The 26,514-nt window shown below is 42.3% G+C and overlaps 1 protein-coding gene across 3 annotated transcripts in view; it reads right to left on the bottom strand.

Moving 5' to 3' along the window:
- The window catches only part of BLVRA (biliverdin reductase A), a 38,112-nt gene extending 15,420 nt beyond the window's left edge, over positions 1-22,692 (bottom strand). For 2 of the 3 annotated variants that reach the window (XM_045089537.1, XM_004739370.3), the window contains exons 1-3: positions 22,569-22,692; positions 15,703-15,735; positions 1,215-1,336 (exon numbers count right to left, since the gene is read on the bottom strand). In XM_045089537.1, coding sequence (XP_044945472.1) covers positions 1,215-1,336; positions 15,703-15,714 — 134 coding nt within the window. In that variant the 5' untranslated portion in view covers positions 15,715-15,735; positions 22,569-22,692. Of the gene's footprint in view, positions 1-1,165; positions 1,337-15,702; positions 15,736-22,568 lie in introns of those variants that run through there. The other variant, XM_045089538.1, reaches the window with a different exon arrangement.
- Positions 22,693-26,514: the final 3,822 nt, after the last annotated feature.

Below are 26,514 nucleotides of genomic sequence, written 5' to 3'. Positions count from 1 at the left end.
ATGTGAGAAGGGGAACAGTGTGATAAAGGTAGGGGTGCAGTAAAGCAGGGGGTGTGAGCTGGCCATCTTCCCATATGACTTGAGTAGCTTAGAAGTCGTCACTATATCAGGCACGGCAGCCAGCTAGCAGAGGACTGGGGTTTCAGGGACAAGGAGAGGCCCCACTTCAGCCTTGAACCCAACTATTGTGTTCAATCCAGCTTCAGGTAGGGCTGTAATGGGAGTTACAGTGCTGGTGAATAGTCATTTTGATCTCCCGTTTATGTGCAAGTCCCTTCGACTCTTACTGAGGGGAGAAGACTGACCAAGGGCAGATTCCTACCACTTCCAGGTCTCTCTAGTGCCCTGGATGGTCTGTGTGGACCATCACAGCAGTTAACCACGCTTTGTTCGATTTCTCTAAAGCATTAAAAAGCAGAGAGAGGTATCTAGGTTGCTCCCCATCCTCTCTCCTCAGCCAACACAGTGTCTACATCTTGTTCACAATTAACACGCATAAATGACCTTATACCGTGTGAGTTCGGTGACTGGCGTATGTAAGGAAGTGGTGAGTGGTGGAGGAAGGGACTGCGTGAGTGTGGGTCAGAGAAGAAACACAGTGAGAAGTTTGGTTTTGACTGAGTTACAGGGGATAAAAGTGAGGCTCAAAATTACCAAAGGGAAAAGAATACATGTTGCTTAGATGATGGGCTTTGGAATCAAACAGACGTGTATTCAAAGTTAGGCCTTAGACTTTCTAGCTGTGTGTCCATAGGCAAATTACATAACCTCTCTGTGGCTCAGTTTCTTTATCTGTAAAGCGGGGTTCATAATGCTATCTGTATCAAATAGCTGGTAAGGCTTGTAAAGCCCAGGGCCACTGCATGGATGGCTATGACGATAACTGATACAATGATTAAATGGCACACACCGATGGCCTTCTTTCAGGCCAAGCCACCATGTGTTCACTGTGCCCCTTGTGTCACCATCAGGCCCTACTCTCATCTTCCCTGCCTTTGTCTTCGCTGTATATCCCCACTGCAGGTCCAGGACTCCGGCTCCCAGACTCATCCCAACTTGCGATCTAGTGGGGTTGACCCTGAGCACGGTTCCCTGGAATGACCCCAGAGCTGGCTCTCTCTCTTCCTGGGTCTGGAGAATCTCTATGTCCCAAGCCCTAATTCACCTCATTGGTTTTGCCACGAATTACAAGGCACAGGATAAATGCCAGCCACCTGGACACGAAGCCAATCAGGTTCAGGAATGCTGAGGAAGGATGCGGATTCCGCAAGTCCCTGATCCGCACAGAGCCGGCTCTGCCAACGCCAACCACCACCACTCCGAACTTCCTCTCAGGCTGAAACACAAGGACCAAGGAAGGATTTTTAAAAACAGTCAAAGCCTCCAACAGAGAGCAGCAAAACAAAGACACATCAGCAGGACCAGTAGAGTCCAGACAAGGGAGAAAAGGAGCCGACCCAGAACACACATGAAGCCATAGCATATGAGGGGGGGGGACTAAGACACTCCCTGAGCCGAGAGCCTGGGGAGCAGTGAGCTCCACCCAGCATATATTTCTTTCCTTTTTTTTTTTTTAAGATTTTATTTATTTATTTGACAGACAAAGATCACAAGTAGGCAGAGAGGCAGGCAGAGAGAGAGGAGGAAGCAGGCTCCCTGCTGAGCAGAGAGCCCAACGCGGGGCTCCATCCCTGGACCCTGAGATCATGACCTGAGCCGAAGGCAGAGGCTTTAATCCACTGAGCCACCAGGCATCCCCCAGCACATATTTCTAGAGACGCTCTGACGGTGTCATCCGCAGAGAAGGCTCCTCACGCTTGGCGTTCCATTTCCACCACCTCCTCTCCAACTATGAGAGATTTCCCTCTTTAAGACGTACCTCTGTACTCCCTGAATCCTTCCTCCAGGGGGCATGCAATCTGATACAGGAGGGCTCATTCTTAGAGAGATGCTGCCACCCAGGACACGGGGCAAGCCATGAGCGGTCGGTCACCTTATTCAGATGCCCCACTACAGCTTCTGACTTCCAGCCAATTTCACTCCCACTCTCCGGGGAAAGCTTACCCAGTATTGGGGTGGACTGTGAAGGGCGGTATGCAAATAGTACCAGAGTGAAAAATCAAGTCGATTCTTAAAGTTACAGAGCCTCTCAATTTATCCAAACTGATAGAAATGACCTCTACCTCGAACCCAGTCCTCCTAGGGTGTCTCCGAGTGTAGAAATGGGAATGTCATCTTGGATTCACCCATTCCTGCCACCCGTGATATGTGTCTGTCACCATTTCCCACTGATTCTGCCCCTCCCTGTGTCCGCAGCTCTAGGGCTGGCCCAGGATTTCTTGGCCTAAGTCACCTGGTCTCACTCCTTCCAAGCCCATCCTTCCCACGCATCGCCCACAGGCTTCCCAGAGCAGCTGCTTAAGATAAAACTGCAGTCCCTCCCCTGATTAAAGCCCTTCATTTCCCAGCTGTTACTGGCTGATGGTATCCTCCCAAAATTCATATATTGAAACCCTAATCCCTAGTATGATGGTATTAGGAGATGGGGCTTTTGGGGAGGTAACTGGGTTTAAATGGGGTCACGAGGCAGAAGCCCTCATGAATGGGATTAGTGCCCTTAGACGAGTCACAAGAGACCTTGCTGCTTCTCTCTGTGCTCTGCCCAGGTGTCAGCAGTCTGTAACCAGAAGAGAGCCCTCAACCAGAACTTGACCATGGAACCTGATCTCAGACTTCCAGCCTCTGGAACTGGAAGAAATAAATTTCTGTTTTTTATAAGCCATCCGGTCTATGGTACTTTATCGGCTTTGATAGCAGCCCAAACTAAGATACTGGCTAAAGACAGAAAAATACTTAAGTCCAAGTTCTTAAAAAAAAAAAAAAAATGCTGAATCATTATGCTGTATACCTGAAACTAATATATTGTTCTATGTCAATTAAATCACAATTAAAAACATACTTTAAGATAGAAAAAAAAAAAACCCTCTGCCCCTGGGTGTTCATGGAACAAAAACATTAAAAATATTTCATTCTCTACTCCAGCCCCTCACCCAAGGTGTAGTTCCCTCAGATTCTCCCATCTCGGTAAATGCCACACCATTCACTTAGCTGCTCGGGTCCCTAAACTTGGGAATTATCCTTGCTTTTTTCCTCTGTCCCCCATTCCATACCCAATTCATCAACAAGTTGTCAAGATCCATCCATAAGCCTTCTATCTACTTCTGTCCATCTTCATTGCTACTCCCTCTCCCAAGTCACAATCTCATCCATTCGACGTTCCAGCAAACTTTCTAACTGGTTCCTTTGCTTTACTCTTTGCCCTATTCTGTCTACTCTTCATACAGGAGCAAAATGATCTTTAGACTAAATATAATCAGTTAATTATCTGCCCCTCCCCACCCAGGTTTCAATTCTCAGGAAGCCACCTGTTATACTCAGAATTAAGCCCAAACCACTTGCTGTGGTCTACAAAGGCCTTTGTGATCTGGCCCCTGCCTATTTCTCTAAGCTCATCTCCTAGCCCTCTCCTTCTTGTCACATTGGCCGTCTTAAGTAAACCATACATGCAAAGGCCCTCTTTTAGCATGTCACCGTCAGTTTGCACCTCAGGGCCTTTGCATGTATGGTTTACTTTGAAAAAGTATCAGACTCCAGGGATGTATTGTGGACAGACCCTGCTCTTTTTTTTTTTTTTAAAGATTTTATTTATTTATTTGACAGAGAGAGATCACAAGCAGGCAGAGAGGCAGGCAGAGAGGAGGAAGCAGGCTCCCTGCTGAGCAGAGAGCCCGATGTGGGACTCGATCCCAGGACTCCGAGATCATGACCTGAGCCGAAAGCAGCGGCTTAACCCACTGAGCCACCCAGGCGCCCCGACAGACCCTGCTCTTAACAGAGATCTTAAAGAAGGAAGAGAGCAAACAAGTCAACACATGAATAAATGTCAAGTGATAGTGTGCACTACCAAGATAATGAAGTGGGGTAAAGGGCATAGAGGGAGATTATAGGAGGGGGTGCTTTGGTTTTGAAGGGGTGGTGAAGGAAGGCCTCTCTGAGGAGGCAGCTTTGAACAAAGACCTGTATATACTGAGTAAATGACCCACACAGTTACATGGGGGCAAATGAGGCAGAAGGAGGCATTCTTTCAAAGGCTTCAAGGGAGGCAGATACCTGCAGGGCTTGGAAATAGTGGATATAATCATAAAACATGCAACAACATATGTCTTGTACTTAAATATGAAAGTCTTAGGGTAACTGGGTGATGGACATTAAGGAGGACAGGGGATGTAATGAGCACTGGGTGTTATAAGACTGATGAATCACTGAACTCCATCTCTGAAACTAATAATACATTATATGTTAATTAATTGAATTTAAATTTTTTTAAAAAGGCAATTTAAAAACAAGCAAGCAGAAAGGCCCAAGTATTAAAATAAAAACAACCATTTTGGTTGACTGCATTAAAAAAAAGAAGAAAACATAAAGCTGTCTGGTATCTCCCATCTCTCTCTTATCTTAAAACTTTTCTTCCTTCTATAATACTTATCACTTAAATATTTTAAAACCACTTTTGTCTATAAAATTTAAAAACAGATATTTAATAAATAAATAAATAAGAGGGTAGGAAAATCTTTACCAAAGACTTCTTCACCAAACATTGAGGACTTCCAAACTTGGCTCTACTTCTGGTCACCTCTCCCACTGCGTACCTTTAGACTTCTAACTTTCCAAACAACTGGAAAGTACGTAAAACTTTGTACGTTTGCTACCTTTAAGCCTTTGCAAATCCTGTGTCCCTTGAGCTCCTCCCTACTGCCCACCTGTAAGTCTTCAAAGCTTTGAAGACCTGGGCATCTTATGAAGTCCTTTCTGATGCTATTGGTTAGATTATTTATTTTTTTTGCATCCTTTAAAATTCACCCATTTTAGTAAATGTCTATGAGTTTTGACCAACATACAGTCATATTACCACCACAAATCAAGATATAAAATAGCTCTATCATCCTCCTCCAAAATTACTTATGCTCCTTTGTAGTCAAACCTGACTCCCACTCCAGGCAACCGCTGTTTGCTTACTCTCTCAATAGTTTTGGCTTTTCCAGAAAGTCATATAAATGAAGTCATACAATATGTAGTGCATAAAAAATGCATTTTTTTATCTACGTTGTTACATGTACCAGTAATTTCTTTCTTTCTTCTTCTTCTTCTTCTTCTTTTTTTACTAAGTAGCAGTAGTTTACTGTATGAATATACAGATATGTTTATCCATTTGACAAATGAAGAGCATTTCTCCTGCTCCCAGTTTGAATGAATTCATAATTTATTCTATTATGAATAAAGCTGCTATAGTCGTCATTGACTAGTTTTTGTGTAAATTAAACATGGTTCTTATTTAACTTGGGTAAATACCTGGGTATGAGTGCTGGGTCATATATTTAAGTGATTTGTTTGAGACTTACAGTAAATCATATGTTATGTTTGCTGGGTTTTATGTCACGCATAGATTTAACTTTATGAGAAATTGCCAAACTGTTTACCACAGTGAATCCTGGAATGACTCTATGTACTATTGTGCATTCTCATGGCGTTCCACCAACATCTAGTTCTATCAGGTTTTCTTCTCACCAACATCTAGTACTATCAGGTTTTTCTCCTCCTTTTCATTATAGCCATTTTAACTGGTATGTTGTGGTATCTGTGGCTTCTACTTACATTTCCATAATGACTAGTGATGTTAAGGGCTGTTTCATGTGCTTATCTGCCATCTGTATATCTACACTGGCGCTGTGTCTATCCAAATCATTTGCGAACCTCTATTCGGTTGTTTTCTTATAGTGAGTTTTTAGAGTTCTTCATATATTTTTGATACTGAATTCATTTGTCAAATTTGTAATTTCCAGTCTGTAGCACGTCTTTTCATTTTCTTAAGAATGTCTTTCTAGGAGCTTGAAGTCTTAATTTTGATGAAGTCCAAATTATCAAAAAAATTTAATGTATCATTCTTCTGGCTAACACAAAGACACAAAGACTTTCTCCTATGCGTTCTCTCAGCGATTTAACAGTTGAAGGCTTAAAGTTTCAGTTACTTTATGTTCTCATTTGAATTAGTTTTTGTATATGGTGTAAGGTATGAATCAAGGTTCTTCTAAAAACATTTTTAGGTAGAGAGGCAGCCTCTCGAATGTGTATTCCACAGGCTGAATCAATTGCCCACAGTGAGGCAGAGGTATGCCAGGCTTGTATGTAAATATACCCAGACTTCACGCCCAGCTAATGTACCATCTGCTCTGGAAGCCATAATGAGCTTTTCCCCCTCTTTGCGTATGATATCCAATTGTTCCAACAAAAATTTATTGAGAATAACTTTTTTTCCCACTGAAATCCCTTTGTACCTTTGTGATATTGTCTCAATTGTTGCAGTTTTATAGTAAGTTTTAAAATCAGCTACTGTCAACCTTCCAACTTTTTTCCCTTCTTTTCCAAAACTGTAGTTCTGCCTTTACATAAAAGTTTTACCATAAACTTGTCAATTTCTAACAAAAAGAAAAAATCTGCCAGGATTTTGAATGGGATTACATTGACTCTATAGATTAGTTTGGGAAAAAAAGAAACAACTTGGGATAGTGAATCTTCACATTCATGAACATGATATATATCTTCACATGTTATTCTTTGATTTCTTTTATTCTGTCATTTTCAGTGTATGAATCTTGTTTTGTTAAATTTATACCTAAGTATTTTGTGCTGCTGTAAATAGTATTTATTTTTTAGCTTCCACTTTTAAACTGTTTATTGCAAATATATAATTGATTTTTGTATATTGAGTCAGATTTTCTACATAGACCATAAGTCAAACATAAATAGAGATGGTTTCACTTCTTCCTTCTCAATCTAAAGTGCTTTATTCAACTTCCTTGCCTTATTGCACTGGTAGGTCTTCTGCTATGATTCTGACTTAGATTAGTGGGAACAGACATTCTTGCCTCATTTTTAATCTCAGGGAGAAAACACTGGGTCTTTAATATGAAAAATGATGTTAAATGTAGATTTTTTTTTGCAGATACCCTTTATCAGGATGTGAATATTTTCTCCTATTCATATTTTGCTGAGATTTTTAAAAAATTATAAAAGGTCTAGTTTTATCAAATGCCTTTTCTGAGTCTACTGATGTGATCATTTAAACTTTTCTTAAACTCTATTAATACAGTAATACCTTTCATTCCTAGGATAAACCTCACTTGGCCTTGCATTATCTTTTTTATATACTGATGATTCTAGTTGCTAAAATCTTATTAAAAATGTTTGCATTTATGCTCATGAAAGTTATTGGTAATTTTCTTATAATATGAAATGATTCCTAGCATAACTAATTTTATAAAAGTATTGTCTTTTTTTTTTAAGATTTTTATTGCTAGAGAGAGCGCATGCACGCAGGCTCAAGCAGTGGGGAGAGGCAGAGGGAGGAGACTCCTCACTAAGCAGGGAGTCTGATACAGGACTTGATCCCAGGACCCTGAGAGCATGAACCAAGCTGAAAGCAGACCCTTAACTGACTGAGCCACCCTGGCACTACATTGAGCATTCCATGCTCATGGATTGGAAGAATAAATATTGTTAAAATGTGTATACAGCCCAGAACAATCTATACTTTCAATGCCATCCTGATCAAAATTCCACCGGCATTTTTCTAAGTGCTAGAACAAACAATCCTAAAATTTGTGTGGAATCAGAAAGGACCCCAAATTGCTAAGGAAATGTTGAAAAAGAAAAACAAAACTGGGGCATCACATTGCCTAATTTCAAGCTTTACTACAAAGTTGTGATCACCAAGACAGCATGGTACTGGCACAAAAACACACACATAGACCAGTGGAACAGAGTAGAGAGCCCAGATATGGACCTGCAACTCTATGGTAAAATAATGTTCGATAAAGCAGGAAAAAATATCCAACAGAAAAAAGACAGTCTCTTCAATAAATGATGCTGGGAAAAATTGGACTCAACCATTCTCTTACACCATGCGCAAAGATAAACTCAAACTGGAAGAAACACCTCAACATGAGGCAAGAATCTATCAAAACCCTAGAGAAGAACATACGCAGTAACCTCTTCTACATCAGCCACAGCAACTTCTTTCAAGATGTGTCTCCAAAGGCAAAGGAAACAAAAGCTAGAATGAACTTTTGGGACTTCATCAAGATCAAAAGCTTTTGCACAGCAAAGGAAATAGTCAACAACACAAAGAGACAATCCACATAATGGGAGAAGATATTCGCAAATGACACTAAAGACAAAGGGCTGATATCCAAGATCTATAAAGAACTCCTCAAACTCAACACTCAAAAAACAGATAAATCACGTCAAAAAATGGGCAGAAGACAGGAACAGACACTTCTCCAAAGAAGACATACAAATGGCTAACAGACACATGAAAAAATGTTCATCATCACTAGCCATCAGGGAGATTAAAATCAAAACCACATTGAGATACCACCTTACACCAGTCAGAATCGCCAAAATCAACAAGACAGTAAACAGCAAGTGTTGTAGAGGATGTGGAGAAAGGGGAGCCCTTTTACACTGTTGGTGGGAATGCAAGTTGGTGCAGCCATTTTGGAAAACAGTGTGGAGATTCCTTAAGAAATTAAAAATAGAGCTACCCTGTGACCCTGCAATTGCACTACTGGGTATTTACCCCAAAGAAACAGATGTAGTAAAAAGAAAGGCCATCTTTCTTACCCCAATGTTCATAGCACCAACGGCCACAGTCACCAAACTGTGGATAGAAACAAGATGCCCTTCAACAGATGAATCGATAAAGAAGATATGGTCCATATATACAATGGAGTATTATGCCTCCATCAGAAAGGATGAATACCCAACTTTTTGTATCAACATGGACAGGACTGAAGGAGATTATCCTGAGTGAAATAAGTCAAGCAGAGAGAGTCAATTATCACACGGTTTCACTTACTTATGGAACATAAGGAATAACATGGAAGACATTAGGAGAAGGAAAGGAAAAGTGAAGTGGGGGAAATGGGAGAGGGAGACAAACCATGAGAGACTGTGGACTCTGAGAAACAAACTGAGGATTTTGGAGGGCAGAGACATGGGGAGTTAGGTGAGCCTGGTGGTGAATATTAAGGAAGGCACGTATTGCATGGAGCACTGGGTGTGGTGCATAAACAATGAATCTTGGAACACTGAAAAAATAAAATTAAATTTAAAAATAAAAATAAATAAATTAAGTAAAGTAAACATAAAATAAGTTAAATAAACTAAAAAATAAAATAAAATAATTTTGGAGGAACTTCAGGGGGTAAGGACATGAGGACGAGTGATGGACCACCACTCTGGGAGGGGAAAAGGAGATTCCAAATAGGAAGAATAACCTAATGTTTTTTAACCACTGTTTACAAGGATCAAAAAATTTAACAACACATTGGTGAGTATGGAAAAACAGGTGTATTCATACAATGCAAGAGGGAGAGAAAAACGGGCAACTTTTGTGGAGAACAACTTGGAAAGTACTTATGCAAATACTCTGTGGTCTAGTAAATCTGTTTCTAGAATGCATCCTACATAAATACACAATGAAAAGACTTAGGTTTACTGCAGCCTTACCTGTAATAGCAGAAAATCGCAAATAAGATACATATTGTTAATGCCTGGCTATGTACACTATGGTATGTCCTTACAATGAAATATCACACCACTATAGAAAAGAATAAGGAAGTTCTTTATGTATTTAAAGGGACTGAGCTCCAAGATAGATTTGTTAGGTGAGAAAAGCAAGACACAGATCAGTGTAACACAGTTTGTGCAAAAGAAGGAGGGGACAGCTGGAGAGAAAAGAAATATTTGTGGTATACATTTAGAATCTCTCTAAAAGGACAGCCAATAAACTAGTTAACTCTGTTTGCCTGGGAGCATGAGAACCGGAATAGCTGGGAGGGAAGAGGACTTTTCAGAAATCTTCTCCCCTACCACCAAATTCTTTAAAATTTTGAATCATGTGGATATATTAGTTATCCAAAATAAAAACACTTAAACTAGATACATATATCCAAGGGATGCTCCAAGCAGACTGGAACTCTACAGCTTGTGGACTCTTTGCTTACTCCTATCTCCCTACCTGGGGGTCTCTCTACAGTGCCCAGAATCTTCTGCTGCCCCACCCTGAGGACCTCCTGCCCCTGACTGTCCAGTCCACTGACCCTAATCGTTTGACTCCTCACCCCTCCAGGCTACAACTCCTGCTTCCACTCCCACTTTCTGGCCAAGCTATAATCCGGTTTCCACTGCCACGACTCTCTGCTTCATCACAGACCATCTTTTCATTGATAAATTCAAGGCCTTTTTCCCAGCCGCATTCCCCTGGACCTCAGACATATTTAAAACTTAATTGGACTTTCCCTCCTTTCTTGGCTTCTCTCATCTCATACTGAGGTTTTCTTTCTTTCTTTCTTTCTTTTAATTAAAAGATTTTATTTATTTATTTGACAGAGAGGTCACAAGTAGGCAGAGAGACAGGCAGAGAGAGAGGGGGAAACAGGCTCCCTGCTGAGCAGAGAGCCCAATGCGGGGCTCGATCTCAGGGTCCTGGGATCATGACCTGAGCTGACAGATGTTTAACCCACTGAGCCACCCAGGCGCCCAAGGTTTTCTTTTCACACTTCACCACTTTCCTTCTTCACTCTGCCCTCTGGATGTACGTACTTCCCAGGATCAATCCTTGTCCCTCTGTTCTTTTCTCTTCCCCATATCCCTGGATTTCAGGGACAGGGGATCCCTTCATTCCTAAGGTTTCCATGACCACCTTTATGCTGAGGACTCCAAAATCCCGAGCTGTGAGCCATCCTTTCCTCCAAGCTCCAGCTAAGAAGAAATGCCAGCTGGTCATTTTCAATTTCCACCTGGCCATCTCACTGTGACCTGGATCACAATCTTCTGTGCCAGGTGCCAACCATCCACCCCACCTGGCTGGCTCTGCTTTGATCTTCTGGGCAAAGGCCAGTGGCTCCACGAAATCCCTAAGGGACCCAGCTTGAAAGGCTAGAAGTCCTTGGAGTCGTTCATGTATTCAACAGACTTCCTCTGAGATCAGACTAGCTGAGGCTGAAAATCCCTCCCCACCCTTCTACTCCAGCTAGACTCTGACCCACAGCAAGTCTTCCCTGAAGTTTTCTGGTGTGTGATTTCCTTCCTCTGTATTTTAACTAGTCCGTCTAAGTTCTGGATTGCATGACAAGACTACTAAACAGTTTCTGAACCATCCGCTCACTTCACTAAATGATGACCACCATTTGCTGAGTACAAACAAGGTATGAGGCATCACACCAGGTGCTACGGGTATGCTAAGATGAGTAAGATACAGAGAGAGCTATATTAGATGTCAGAGAATGGCAAGTAACAAAAAAAGAGGAGTTAATGAGAAGGAGGTATCACTTCCAGAAAGAAAGACCTGAGAAACTTTTCATGTCTTAGAAATGAACTGCATTGACAACATTAGCTGAGCTGGGCACCTGGGTGGCTCCATTGGTTAAGCCATTGCCTTTGGCTCAGGTCATGATCCTGGAGTCCTGGGATCGAGTCCCGCATTGGGCTTCCAGTTCTGTGGGGAGTCTGCTTCTCCCTCTGACCGTCTCCCCTCTCATGCTCTCTCTCTCACTCTCTCTCTTTAATAAATAAAGTCTTAAAAAAAAAAAAAAAGATTGGCTGAACTTCTTATGCACAAGAAGACGGGCATTAAGAGAGTCAGACATCAGCGCTCACACGACCATTCTGCCCCCAATACCCCATGCCTTGAACAAGCTACTTAACCCTCATTTCCTTCACCTACAAAACAGAGGTGATAATAGCATCTTGCTCATAGGTGTCTTGTAAGGATTCAATTGTGCACAGCGTGGGGTACTGTGCAGCAGATTAACTCTATGTTTTATCTTGAAAATGTAGTCCTGAGTGGAAAAAATAAGAACGAGAACAAGCTAAAACCATAACACAGTAATACAATTAGTGAAATTAAAAGTATACTACACCGTGGTTGCCAGGGGCTCACGGTGAGGAGCAACAAAAGCAAGGAGTATTTCAGAGTGAGGGTCTAAATGCTGATTGTGGTAATGGCTATGCAAACTGATACATGTGCTTTAATTCACACAACTTGTGCACCAAAAAAAACAAAAACAAAAACAAAAAACACATTTTATGAAATGTAAATGTAAAGAGTATTTGTACAAAAACAGTAACATATACTTTCATGAATACACGGAAACAAGAAGGTAATCATTTAATCCAATAGGACAATAGCATAGTTGTCTTGGGAAGGGGAGAACAAGGATAAAGACCACAAGGAATCAGAAAATAAATACAAGAGAGGAGCCCTGCACACACCAGCAAGGACCACACGTCACAAATTGGGGCTGAGGAGTACCTTCTATGCTTGAGGTGTCCTCCTCTGCCCCCCAAGAGGGAGAGAGAATGACCTAGAGGAGGGTAAGGAAAGGAAAGGAGAGTAAGTACTGGAAGTGAAGAAGGGACAAGGAGGCAGGAAGTCAAGCAAGAAAAAGAAAAATTTGGAAGGTATTATGGTCTCACTTACAAGCAAATCCCATGAGTACAAGTACCGTATCTATAATTTTTTTTGCCATTAAAGCCATCAAGCTGAGTCTAAAGTCTGGTACAGTGTACTGTTACACTTCCACTTTAGTGACTAAATCAAGAAAACAGGATTTACAGCATGGAGCTTGGGAAAGGAGGGAGGAGGAGGTCAAGCTTCCAGGCCACGCACACAGGTGACTGTGGTGCCATTCCTGAGAAGCCTATTTGGGGCAGCCGAAAAATAGCAGGTCTACTTGTTTTGGAAAGAGTTGGAGCACCTGGAGAACCTCTCAGTGGAGACGAGCAATCCAGGCTTCTCATGTGCAGATCTGGAGTTGGGGAGTAGGATGTGGTCGAACAAATCCACTGGGGACATTCCTGAGCATACGACTAACAAAAACTGTGGGATCAGATGAGCAGCCCGGGATGATGGGCAGGAGGAGGAGTATCCTGGGAAACACAAAGTTTTCAAAAGCAGACAGAACACAAGCCTAAAAGTCTGAGAAGTGAGTAGAGAGCTAGGCAGAAACCCTGGGACGACATGGGAACTACTTGAAGAACACGGCCAACAGGGTCAAATGCTTCAAAAGGGAACTTTCCACCAAATATGGCAATAGGGATGCTACTGGTGACCCTTCCTTGCAAAGTTTTGGTGGAACAGTGAGAACCAAGTCGGACTGCAATGAAGCTGACATAAAAGGGAAGTGAGAAAGTGGTCTCAGACACTGAAGGATGGGTGTATAAGGCAGAAGAGGAGTCGGGACAGATAAAGGGGAACCCAAGGCCTAGCGACGTTTTCAAAGGTTGAGAGGAAAAAGCCATCCAAGAAGGAAGGGTCAAAGTGACAGGAAAGAAGGGGTAACTGATGAGTGGGGGGACTGTTACCAGGCCAGGCTGTATAAGCTTCTATCAATGCAAAGTTTCTAATTTTTCTTCAGAACTCCTAAGACCATGAGAATTTGAGTGAGTCACAAGGCCCTTCACATAAGGGGTCAGAGGCACCAGAAAGTGCTTAAAAGAAGTCAGCCCTAAAGTGGGGAAGGCCAGTAGGCTAGTTGGATCAGTCAGTAGGAGACTCACTTTGGACTTTTACCATTTTGTGGCTTTTGAGCTTTGTACTATGTATGTGTATTGAGATTATTACAAAAATAATTTTTTAAAAAATTATTATTTAAGATGAATTTCACTAAGAAAGATACCTGACTGCAGTAGTTTGAGAATGACTTGGAGAGAGGAAGATATGGAGAAAGTAACTACGGACATCTCTTTCAAGAAGCCTCCCTTTGAAAGACACGAGAAAAACAGGATTATAGTAGCTTGACAAAATGTCACGTGTGGTTTTTTTCTGAAGAAAGTAAGAACTAAAGCATTTTGAGGGGAGCCTGCATGGCTCAGTTGGTTAAGCAGCCGACTCTTGGTTTTAGCTCAGGTCAGGATCTCAGGGTCCGGGGATCAAGCCCCACGTCCGGCTCTGTGCTCAGTGGGGAGTCTGCTCGAGAATTCTCCCTCTCCCTCTTCCCCCACCTGTGCTCTCTCTCTATAAATAAATAAATCTTTAAAAAAAAGAAAATAAAGCCTTTGGAAATATGAGTCAGAATGAGTCCGCAAAAATGAGGCTAACAATGCAGCTGGTAAAGGAGATAATTAGGGAGGCAGGGTGAGGTCTGCAGAGGCAACAGAATTTGCCATTCGGAGTATGGACAGGGGTTTCTAGGGACACTGGATACGACAGGCCCACTCTCCTTTCTTCTTCCTCTATCCAGCCCAGGCATGGGGGTAAGGTACTTCAAGGGCAACCTGATTAGTCCAAGCCAATTGGTAAAATCTTAGCTCCTCTAACCCAATAACTAGTCCAGGAGTGGGCATGTGGCATAATTCTTGCCCCTAAGACCTATGCCACTAAGACCTAAGGAGGCAGTAGGTGTTACTTCACAAAACAGAGGTCCCTGCTTATCTGGGAGAGCTGCAGGAAGCTGTCTTCTTCTCCTGCTCAAAGTGAATGAGGAAGCACGTCGCCTCAACTGTGGCTGGCAGCCATCCTATAGCCATCAGGGGCATCGTCTCCAGAGGAAAGCTAACATCTGGACGAAGAGCAGAGAGATGACATGATCCTAGATCATGAGGATCGCCGGGCCAGTGGATCAGCCGGCCCTGAAGCCTGCCCTCCACTGGGACTTCCCAGATGAAAAACACATGATGTTGGGTTTTTCTACACTCACATCCTGGAGCTCTCTCACTAATAAACATCCCTTTCACTGTGACAAGAGGAGTAAGGCGAATGGGAAGGCAGGAATTGAGAGAGATGATGTCTGATGGTTCTCATTTTTCTCTGTAAAGTAGGAAGTGGTCCAGGTACTAAGAGTGAGGAAGGAGCAGGGAGGAATGAGAAGACAGGAGCTGGCCGTTCAGGGCAATGGGAAAGGGGGCCGCCTGCAGCTCCGCGGAGGCCGGGGATGCTGTGCTGAGCACCCCACGAGGGTCTGGACACATTCACCAGCTGTCAACAGCATGAAGCTGTGCCACTCACCCAAGACCACTGTCCTGGGTCCGCCATGTGGCTCAACAGAAGAGGAAAAGCAGTTGGGGACATCGGACCAAGGGTGATCCTCTCCTCTTGGAGAGGAGTAAAGGCAGGAAGGAGCTGATCAGTCAGGGAAAAACAGAAGGGCAAAGTGACTGGAAATCTCAGCAGATCAAAGAACAGGGATAGTACAACTGAGAGCCCCTAGGAGACAATGCAGAGAAATGTCGTAGTAAGCAGATGTTAAATGTCCCCAGAATAACACAAAGTAAGGCTCTAGGCCCAGCACCCTTATACCCTGCTGCTCACTCAAGCCCCAGCCCTTCAGTGTTATTTCAGCTTGAGGTACAATCAGTAAATTCCAATCTAACTGAAGCCGGTCAGACACAGATAAGAACGCAGAAGGGCCCAATTTTTCCATATCGCCCAGAGCCATGTACACGTTGGCAGGCGGGAAGGGAAACGTTTTCAAGTCTGTGCCAATGTTTTTGAAAGTTGTGTAGGGAGAGAAGAAACTCAGTGAAGGAAGAGGAAAAATGCAAGAAAAGCATTCCGTACACCGGTCCTTTGAAAGCACTCACCTCTGCATTCATCTTGTTCTCCTACTTCCGTGGCTGTGAAGACAAAAGCAGAGGTTAGGACACCTGCCCCAGACTCCATGCAGACACTCCCTTTGCCATCCCACTTTCTCCCACACCTTGTTTTTTTTTTTTTTTTTTTTAAGATTTCATTTATTTTAGAGAGAAAAAGAGCGCAAGAGTGGGAGGGGGAGGGGGAAAGAGAGGGAGAGAAGGAGAATCTCAAGCAGACTCACAACTGAGTACAAAGCCTACCATAGAGCTTGATCCCATGACCCTGAGATCATGACCCCAGCCAAAACAAAGAGCTAGACGCTTAACCCACTGAGCCACTCAGGCGCCCATCTCCCACACTACCTATCATCCCACTGGCCCTATCGTCCCCAAATGCCTCCACCACGTTTACCCCGCCAGTAATGGTACCCAGGCCAGTGTCTGATTCTGAGGCTGGTGGAGGCTGGGATGTCATATGCCAATGATGTTTCTAAAGAAGGACATTTCCAACCCTGAAGGTCTGTCCCCTATATTGGAAGAGTGACTGTAACTATAATGCCTATGTGTACTTAAAAGAATGGTGCTTGTCCCAAAGTTGGTGCTTGGAAGGGATAGCTTTGGATCTGCCTTTCTTTTCTTTTTTTCCCCCCCATGAGGCTCAAACTCATGACCCCTGAGATCAAGAGTTGAATGTTTAACTGACTGAGCCACCCAGGAGCCCCAGATCTGCCTTGCTTGTCTCTATACAAGAAAGGCAGTAGGAAAAACATCTTTTTCTTCCTCCTAGCTGACTTTCCAGAGGACTTAAATGTATTATGTTAAAAGAACAGTTTAACAGGCTACTTTGAACCCACAGCATGAAGAAGGAGGAAAGAAGGAGCAAACAGGCACATAGGAGAGACATGAGAACTCAGAGTAGAACTGAGAGGCCTATAAAAATGAGCCTTCTCATTCACTTGTCAGCGCTGTTAGAACTGCCCCTTTATTTCAACTAAGACTCGGGCAGGCAATGGCAGGGTGACTGCATGACTAGAGGTGACAGAGAGAGAACTAAAGCTTCTCCAGCCCCTCCATCAGAGTGGGATGTCTAGGAAGCCGACACACAGGATGCCCAGAGCTGGAGGGGAGGGAAGAGGGCCCTCCAGGTCCTCTGGGAAGGGAAGGCAGTGGTGGCCTCGGTCCTTGGACCTATCCTTGCATTTGATCTTATTCTGCTTCAAAATATAGAAAGGGTTGGACATCCTGATGATAACCACAAATGAGAAGAACAAAATCAAGAACACCCTTTATTAAAAATAACAAACACAAACAAACAAAGCAATTGACTCCTGACAGCCCTAGGAACATTTGGGATGGTCACCTGGGCTGTGTGTTGAAAATAACCCATTTTCAGTTATTCCCTTCCCTTCCCTCTTCTCGTTCCTCCTTTGTGCTTTGAGATGGGGCCTCATGACCTAACCGACCCGGCACGCATGCCGTCTTTCCGTTAATAACCCAGAGCCTTTTCATGATTCCTGAAAAACATGAAAAGGAAACCTGTAGAAGACAGACCTAAAAAGGAGGGAGTTACAAAGCAGGTAAGCTTTCCTCTCAGATCTCAGGAAGTCAGGATGCATGTAATGTCTTCCTATGCATTAAATATCTCAGAAGGACAATGAAGACACTAATAGCAAAGTTGGGGGGGGGAGCTAGAACTAGGTGAGGATGTGTGTTAAGCAGCAGCCTGGACTATAGGGTGTCCCCAAAAAACACCCCCCTGGTTGCTCTCTCCTGCAGATGCCCTACCCAAAAGTCTATAGTGTTTTACTCATATTCTTAAGAACTTAAAGCTTCCCTTAGAGCTTACATGTGGGTGGTAAAGTCAGGTAACAAAATGCACAAATCCAAGGAGGATAATAACAGCTGTGAGCCTACTTGTATCAAACTACTTGATATCAACACTAACCCACAGACCCTCTGCAAAAAAGCTAACACCAATTCTATTTTCCAGATGGGATCCCTGAAGTTCAGCGTGGGTAAAAGCATTTGGTCTTCCAGTCTCAGCACTGCAGCACTGCACTGTGATTTTTCAGACTTTCTGGTTCTAGAGCCAAACCCCCGAGTACTCCAGAGACCTCTACAGATCCTGTCTTACACTCCCTCAGACAGTGACTATGACAAACAGGAGAACTGGTGTTGGTCCTGCTAAGGGACCAGTCCAAACTGCTTCCTCATCTGTAGGCTGAATGACTGGATTTTGTCCCTAAGGTCCGTTTCAGCTCTAAAATGTTCTCTGATTTCCACAAAAGGGAATTCAGGAGACTCTTAAAACAAGAACAACGCTCAACCTCATTTATGATCGCAGAATGCAAATTATTATTTCACAAAGACGCTCCCATCAGACTTCCAGAGATCGAAATGTTAGCCACGGTACGGCGGTGGTGAAAGGGTGGGGAAGAACACGCTCTCTGACATTATTGGGAGCCTACAGATGGGGATCGGCTCTGTAAGAGGGCAGTCTGCATCTATGACAATTCCAAATGCACACAACCCCTGACCCAGCAATTCTGCTGCTTCCAATTATCTCCAGTGCCCGCATCACATTCAAGAGAAATCATTAAATTGTCCTGAGTCCTTTGTCCTTGTTGAAACATTGCTACTTGCCTTTCCTTTGAAATGAGAACTTCCAGGAGAGTTTTCCTATCAAAAACGTCTACAAAACACTGTTTATAAACTGCTTCCCCACAGAATCCGGGAAAGCGAAACAAAAGAAGACACAGAATGACCTGGAGAAATGCGCGTGTGTGAGACAGAAGCTCACTGAGAAATCCTATCTCACAATCATCATATGATCTCTCTGATATGAGGAATTTGAGAGGTGGGTGGGGGGTTGTGGGGGGTAGGGAAGGGAAAAATGAAACAAGATGGGATTGGGAGGGAGACGAACCATAAGAGACTTAATCTCACAAAACAAACTGAGGGTTGCTGGGGGGTGGGGGGTAGGGATGGGGTGGCTGGGTGGTGGGACATTGGGGAGGGTATGTGCTATGGTGAGTGCTGTGAAATGTGTAAGCCTGATGATTCACAGACCTGTTTCCCTGGGGCAAATAACACATTATATGTTAATAAAAATAATTTTTAAAAGTAAATAAAAAAAAAAAAGAAATCCTATCTCATTAGGCATCAGTGGTCTACTACCTAGGATCAATTACTCTCATGTATAAAGCACATTCAACTGAGGTATCCTGGCCAGATCCTTCAGCTGGGGTATCCTTCCCATGCTCCTTCCCCTCCAGCTTTCAATTCCCCTTATAATAAGATGGCACCGCCAAGAGGTACAACCCCCCCCACCTCACCCCCCCACCCCCGCCAGGAGAGAGCTGGCTCTGCCTTTCTACACTCTCCCAGCTCATCACACCGTTCTCCTCCTCCCCACTGTCCTGCCAAGACTAATTAAAGTTTGAAAAGAACCCAGGGAGAATTTTATTCTATATTTTAATATATTCTTAAATATCTAAGACCTGGGGCACCTGGGTGGCTCAGTGGTTTAAAGCCTCTGCCTTCAGCTCAGTTCAGGATCCCAGAGTCCTGGGATTGAGCCTCGAGTCGGGGTCTCTGCTTAGCAGGGAGCCTGCTTCCTCCTCTCTCTCTCTGCCTGCTTGTGATCTCCATCAAAAAATAAATAAAATCTTTTTAAAAAATTAATTTAAATATTTAAGACCTAATCCTATAGCAAGAAATTTAGGTTTGTTTGTTTCAAGGGTTTAATATTTAAATGGTCAAACATTAAAAACCTTTACGTTTCTGACTGTTGATATTATGTTTAGAAACATTTATAGATACACTTTTATTTTTTAGATTTTTAACCTTTTTATTTTTGTATTTTAATCCATCTAAGTTGTATTTTGGTGTATGGCATGAGATAAGACTTCATCTGTATTTTTTTCCCTTTTCCCTCAAATAGTTGAGTTGTTCCCAAATCATTAATGGACTATTTCACCATTTCCCCCATGACTCATTCATAAGATCTTATGATCTTATTCTTTTTTTTTTTTCACTTTTTCTGCTGTGTCATTGACCTTTAGTCCCATGCCTATAATACATTGTTTATATGACTATGGCTTAACAATGTGTTTTTGTTTTCCGGTAGCTCAAGTTCTTTCATTAACTTGTGGAGTATTCCTATCTATTCTTGCTTGCTCGGGCTTCCAGATTAATTTTAGAACATCTTTGTCAAGTTAAAAAAAAATAAAAGCAAAAAAATCCAGTTTTACTGGGACTGTGCCTATAACTGTATCAAACTTGTATATTAATGTGAATTCATTGGTCTTCCCATCCAGAAATATATGGTATTTCTGTCTAGGATCAAGTACGTAAAAAAATGAAAAACAAAAAACAAAAAACCAGAAGAATCTTGAGTGAGTTCCTGAATTACCACATAATGACAAATGATAGTTCAGGCTGCAGTGGTTCACTAGACAGCTAAAGAAAAAGAATCAACACTTTTGCATAAAAACCCTGCTTAAAGCAATTTAAAGTAGGTTTCTCCTTTCCCCACATCTACTGCAGCAGATCTACCAAACAGTACTGGAGTTTGAGCTTTGACCCCAAAATATGATGCACTAAGGTCTCTTCAGACAAGCTATCATTCTGGGAGATAACAGCCTGCCCATGACTCAAGAACCCAGAATCCTATACCTGGCATGGGCACCCACCACCAACCTGACCAAGGCCAAGGTACATGCGTTGGTTTCTGCACCACAAAAAGAAAAAAAAGAAAGGGCACAGATGAACTTAGACATAGTTAGATGACCCCTAGGCTCTTTTTTGGTGCTGACATGCTGTAATTCTAACCCACTTTACTTCTCCTTTTTTGTTCTCCTTTGGTTTAGCTTTCTCAGTGTTTATCTTGGTTCACTGGAGGTTATTAACTTTTCTGGTTCTCTCAGGGGCACCGACACAAGGAAACTGGGACAAGGCTGGAGTTGTCAGAGCCAGGGAAGCGGCTGCCATTGAAACTAAAACATACAAAAGGGCTGAAGAGGGAAAGCTTTCCTGGATACTCTCTCCAAATCTAAGCTACTCTCTTCCCCTCCCAACCTTCCTGCCACTACTACTTGCTCTGTTCCTCTTTATCAGCATTTTGAAACATTCTCCCTTTTCTTGAAAGTACCACTTTTCAACATTGTAGTCATGATGACTAATACAGATTATTTGTGGTGTTTTAAGATTTTATTTTTAAGTCATCTTTACACCCAACATGAAGCTTGGGCTCACAATCCCAAGATCAAGTCACATGTTCCACTGACCAGACCAGCAAGGAGCCCTTATTTGTGGTTTTCTATGATCCGCAATTCTGTTTTCTATTGGAATTCATGATAAATGATAAAGCATTAATTACCGAAAAAAAAAAAAAAAAGAAAGTGATCTTGATGTTGATAGATATGATAGGAAAAAATGAGATAACAGGAGTCAAAAATATTCTTATTAAGGAACAAATCTCTAGTGTACTCAAATTTATAAGGGTATGCTTCTGGGTTTTTTTTAAAGCAACTTAATTAATTCAAATAATTACAAACAGTATGCAACTCCGCTTCAAAACTGGGTTGAGATCAGAACATTCTGGGGCCCATAGGTGTTGTTAGACATTGATCTCCCAGAAAGACGGGAACCCGTGGTTCCCTGTTACTGAAAGACTGGTTCTTCCTGCTGGAGAGCTACAGGAACCCATGAACTCCACAGCATGACTAACAAGTCAGGGAGGAGAACTGAACACAAACCTTCCACACAAGAAGAATGTGTAGGAGTAACCTGTGTTTCTAACATGTTAAAAGCTCTTATAAACAGAGAATAAAGTGACGGTAGCCAGAGGGGAAGTGGGGAGAAGTCTCTAGCATGCCCTACTTTCCAGATGACCAAACTATGTAACTAACCAAGTTTACCTTCCTAAAAACAAATATGAGACCCATAGAAACCTGTGCTGTGCTGTCAGATAGCCACAGACACATATGGTTATGGATGCTAGTTAATTAAATATAGAACGTTTCCACTATCACAGAAAGTTCTGTCGGACAGCACTGACACACTTACTCTTTTTTGCGCCCAGACTTATTTTCTGTTCTTACATTCTCTGTTCCCAGTAACTAGACAGGTATATGTATATGTATGTATTTCTGACTATTCTACGCGGTTTTGTTGTGAACTTCCTTAATCCCTTCGTCCAACAACTCAGGGTTATCAGCACCTGGAAAGATCTTTGTATATATTTAACCCTGCTGTTGCTGGGAGCTCAGCCTTAGTTTTTTAGTGTCCTTAATTCATGCAACTCTCACAAGGGTCTATGAAATACCCGTACTTTCCGGCTTCCCAAGAGGAAAGCGCGGCCAGGAGAGGTTCAGGGTCTTGCGCATGATTCGTACTCAAGGAGCAGAACCCCGGCCACGCCGAGTCGCGTGGACCGAGCTGTCAGCCCACGTTCGCGCTACCGCGACAGAACCACGGGCTCAGCCCTGGCCCTTTAGACTACGCTGTGCACTTACACAGCTCCGGCCGACTTACGTCTACATTGCAACTGAAACCATAAACACTTTTAAAATAAAATAGATTTAATTTTTTTGAACAGTCTGCTTTTTGGCTATTTGAGGGAGGCCCTTCCCGGGAGGGCTTGCCCCGATGCCCGGCCAGCCAAGCCTCGGGACGGCCCGCTCCCCTCCGGACCCAGTGGAGCTGGAGAGGAGGCGCCCAGGAGGCGCCTGGGGGTTTGGGCCTTGGGCCTTGGGCCCGAGACCGCAGGGCGGAGCCCGATCTCTCGCTGGCCAAGTTTTCCAAGCTCCTGCTCAAAGGTTTTCTTAAAAGCTGCCCGCGACCCCCATTCCCTCCTCCGCCGCGCGCCTTACCTGCCGCTGGGCACAACGCTTGGCTCCCCGCAGTCTCCGAGCTGCCGCCAGCCCGGCCCCTGAGGCAGGCGCGCGCTCCGATTGGGCGAGGCGCGCGAGGCAGGAAGAATCGCAGAGGGGCGGGGAGAGCGCAGGTGGGGGGTGGAGAGAGGAGAGCCCCGCCCCAGAGTCCGGCGCCGCAGGGCTGGCTGTGAAGCGGCCTGAAGGCGGAGGGACTCTTCTTGCTCCCCCATGGGGAATCTGGGAAAGACTGTAGCCCCAGATTTGTGAGGCCTCCGCGCTGGGGTCCGGGGAGGCGAGGTGGTTGGGCCCTCTGTGCTCTGCGCCTTTTCTGGGCCGCACCCCCAACAGGCGAATCCGCGCGGTCCTCTTTGGCTCCAGATCAAAGAGCAGCCAAAACATTTTTTTGTTTTTGTTTTTAATTTCTTTTTCTGTCGGTGTGGTAATACACATAACATAAAATTTACCATCTTAATAATTTTAAGCGCACAGTTCAGTGATATCAAGTACATTCACATTGTTGTGCACTGATCACCACGATCCCTCCATCGTGTTCATTTTGTGAAACTGAAACTCTCCACTCGTTAAACAGTAAGTGCCCCTTATCCCCTGGCAAAGTATAGTTTTTTCCTTTACGATCCCATTGCTCTTAAGGACCTCCTATAAGTGGAATCACACAGTATATGTCTTTTAATGACTGGCTAATTTTAATGACTGGCAAAATTCATCCATATCACCTAGTTGCAGAATTTCCTCCCTTTTAAAGGCTAAACATTTAAGGTTTATCTGTTCATCCACTGATGGACACTTGAATTGCTTCCACAGTTTAGCTGTTGTGAATAATATTGCTATGAAAAGGGGTGTGCAAACACCTGAGACCCTACTGTTTTCCATGACTCTACCACTTGACATTTCCACCAGTAACGCACAAAGAGTTCCCATTTCCCCGAGAAAACACTCCTTACACTCATTTTCCCTTTTCTTGATGGTAACCATCCCGATGGGTATGAGGTTGCATCTCACAATAGCTTTAATTTGCATTTCCCTGATAATGTTGGACACCTTTTTGTGACCATGTTGGTTATTTGTATCTCTTTTGGAGAATCTTCAAGTCATTTTGAATCAAATTGGATGGTGTTGAGTTCTAGGAGTTCTCTATATATTCTGGATATTAATCCGCTATTAGATATATGATTTGCAATATTTTGTCCCATTCTGTGAGTTACGTTTTTACCCTGATAATAGTGTCTTTTTTTTTTTAAAGATTTTATTTATTTATTTGACAGAGAGAGATCACAAGTAGGCAGAGAGGCAGGCAGAGAAAGAGAGGGAGAAGCAGGCTCTCTGCTGAGCAGAGAGCCCGATGCGGGACTCAATCCCAGGACTCTGAGATCATAACCTGAGCGAAGGCAGCAGCTTAACCCACTGAGCCACCCAGGCACCCGATAATAGTGTCTTCTGAAACAAAATATTTTTACATTTTCATGGAGTCGATTTCTCTAATTTTCCTTTTGTTACCTTTACCTGTAATGTCATATTAGAAATCATTGCCAAATCTGATATCACAAAACTTCTCTCCTATTTTCTTCTAGAAATTTTATTGTATTAGGTCTTGGTCCTTGACCCATTTTGAATTAATGTGGATATCCCATTTTCCCAGCACCATTTGTTGAACAGACTATCCTTTCTCCATGGAATGGACTTGGCATTTTTGCCAAAAATCATTTGACCATATATGTGAGGATTTATTTCTGGGGTTCCTATTTTATTCCATCAGTCGATATATCTGTCTTTTGGCCAGTACCACAGTTTCAGTTGCCTATAGCTTTGTAATTGAGTTTTGAAATCAGGAAGTGTTAGTCCATCTCCTCTCTTATTCTTATTGTTTTGGCAATTATGGTTGTTTTGGCAATTCATGGTCCCTTGAAAATCTATGAATTTTAGGATGAGTTTTGTTATTTCCCAAAAAAAAAAAAAAGCCATTGGAATTTTTGTGGGGACCGAATTGAATCTGTATATTAGTTTGGGGGTTTTTTAATGATATTAGGTCTTCTAATACATGAACATGGGATGCATTTTTATTTATTTATGTCTTCATTAATTTCTTTTGGCAAGGTTTTATAGTATTCACTGTGCAAGTTTTTCACCTCCGTAGTTAAGTTAAAGTCTAAGTATTTTATTCTATTTAATGCTGCTGTAAAATTACATTTTTTGTCATTCTTTGCAGATTATCCATTGTTAGTGTATAGAAAGTGATTTTTTTGTGTGTGTATAGAAAGTGTATAGAAAGTGATTTTATCCTGCTACCTTCCTGAATTCACTTATTAGTTCTCATAGTTTTCTGTAGGATTTAAAATTTTCTACATATTTAATCATATCATCCATGAACAGAGATAATTTTACTTCTTCTTTTCCAATTTGGATTTTTATTTCTTTTCCTTGTCTAAATGCATTGGCTGCCACTTTGGACTCTGTGCTGGATGTGGAACCTGCTTGGGATTTCCTCTCCCTCTGTTTCTCTCTCTCTCTCTCTCTACAATAAATTTTAAAATAATAATAATAACTAATAAATAAATAAATAAAATATAAATAAATGCACTGGCTAGATCTTCCAGTACTATTTCAAAGAGAAGTGGTGAAAGTAGGCATCATTGCCTTGCTCCTGATCTTACAAGAAAAGCTTTCAGTCTTTCACCATTGAGTATGATGTTTGCTATGAATTTTTCATGTATGACCTTTATGAAGACGAGGTAGTTTCCTTCTGTTCCTAGTTTTTATCATGAAAATGTTTTGAATTTTGTCAAATGCTTTTCCTACATTAATTTGAAGTGATCATATAGTTTTTTTCCTTTAATCTCTTAATTTGGTACATTAAATTTACCAATTTTTATGTTGAACCATCCTACTTGATCATGGTGTATATGCTTTCAGTATGCTGCTGAATTATTTTCTAGTGTTTGGGTGAGTATTTTTTCATCAAGGCTAATGGGGATTTTCATCTGTATTTTCCTTTCTTATAGTGTCTATGTGTGGCTTTGGCATCAGGGTAATATAGGCCTCAAAATGACTCAGGAAACATTCCCTCCTCTTCAATTTTTGAAAAATTTGAGGATTGGTACTAGTCCTCTTTTAATGTTTGGTAGAATTCACAAAGTGTAGCCAGCAAGTCCATGGTTTTTCTTTCTGTGGGGATTTTTGATTATTGGTTCAATTCAATCTCCTTACTAGTTATAGTTCGCTTCAGATTTTCTATTTTTCCATGATTTAGTCTTTTTAGCTTTTGTGTTTCTAAGAATCCGTCCATTTCATCCAGGTTATCCAATTTGTTACTGTACAGCTGTCCCTTAGTCTTAGAGTCCTTTTTATTTCTGCAGAATAGATAGTAATGTCCCTACTTTCATTTCTGATTTTAGTTATTTGCATCTTTTTTATTTTTTTCCTTAGTTCATCTACCTAAAGGTTTGTCACTTTGCTGATGTTTTTAAAGAATAAACTTTAGGTATTCATTTCCTCTATTATTTTTCCTCTCTCTCATTTATTTCTGCTCTAATCTTTTATTATCTCCTTCTTTCTTCTAGCTTTGAATTTAGTTTGTTGTTTTTTTCTATTTCCTTAGGTTGTAAAGTTAGGTTGTTGACTTAAAATATTTCTTTTTTAAATTTTTATATATTATTTATTTATTAGAGAGATGCAAAGTATGCAGGCAGAACAAGCAGGGAAAGCAGCAGGCAGAAGGAAAGAGAGAGGCAGGATCCCCACTGAGCAGGGTACCCGATGTGGGGCTGAATCCCTGGATCCTGGGATCATGACCTAAGCCAAAGCCACACACTTAAAACAACTGAGCCACCAGGTGCCCCTCTTTCCTTTTTTAAAATATAAGTTTCTTTAGCTATAAATTTCCACCTTAGTACCATTTTTTGTTGTGTACCATAAATGTTTTGTTTTT

This window comes from Mustela putorius, unplaced genomic scaffold (genome assembly GCF_011764305.1).
Source record: "Mustela putorius furo isolate JIRA1106 unplaced genomic scaffold, ASM1176430v1.1 tig00003845_pilon_pilon_pilon, whole genome shotgun sequence".
Lineage (NCBI taxonomy): Eukaryota > Metazoa > Chordata > Mammalia > Carnivora > Mustelidae > Mustela > Mustela putorius.
The sequence above is the reverse complement of the archived record's forward strand: the minus strand, read 5'-3'. Positions and strand labels throughout refer to the sequence as shown.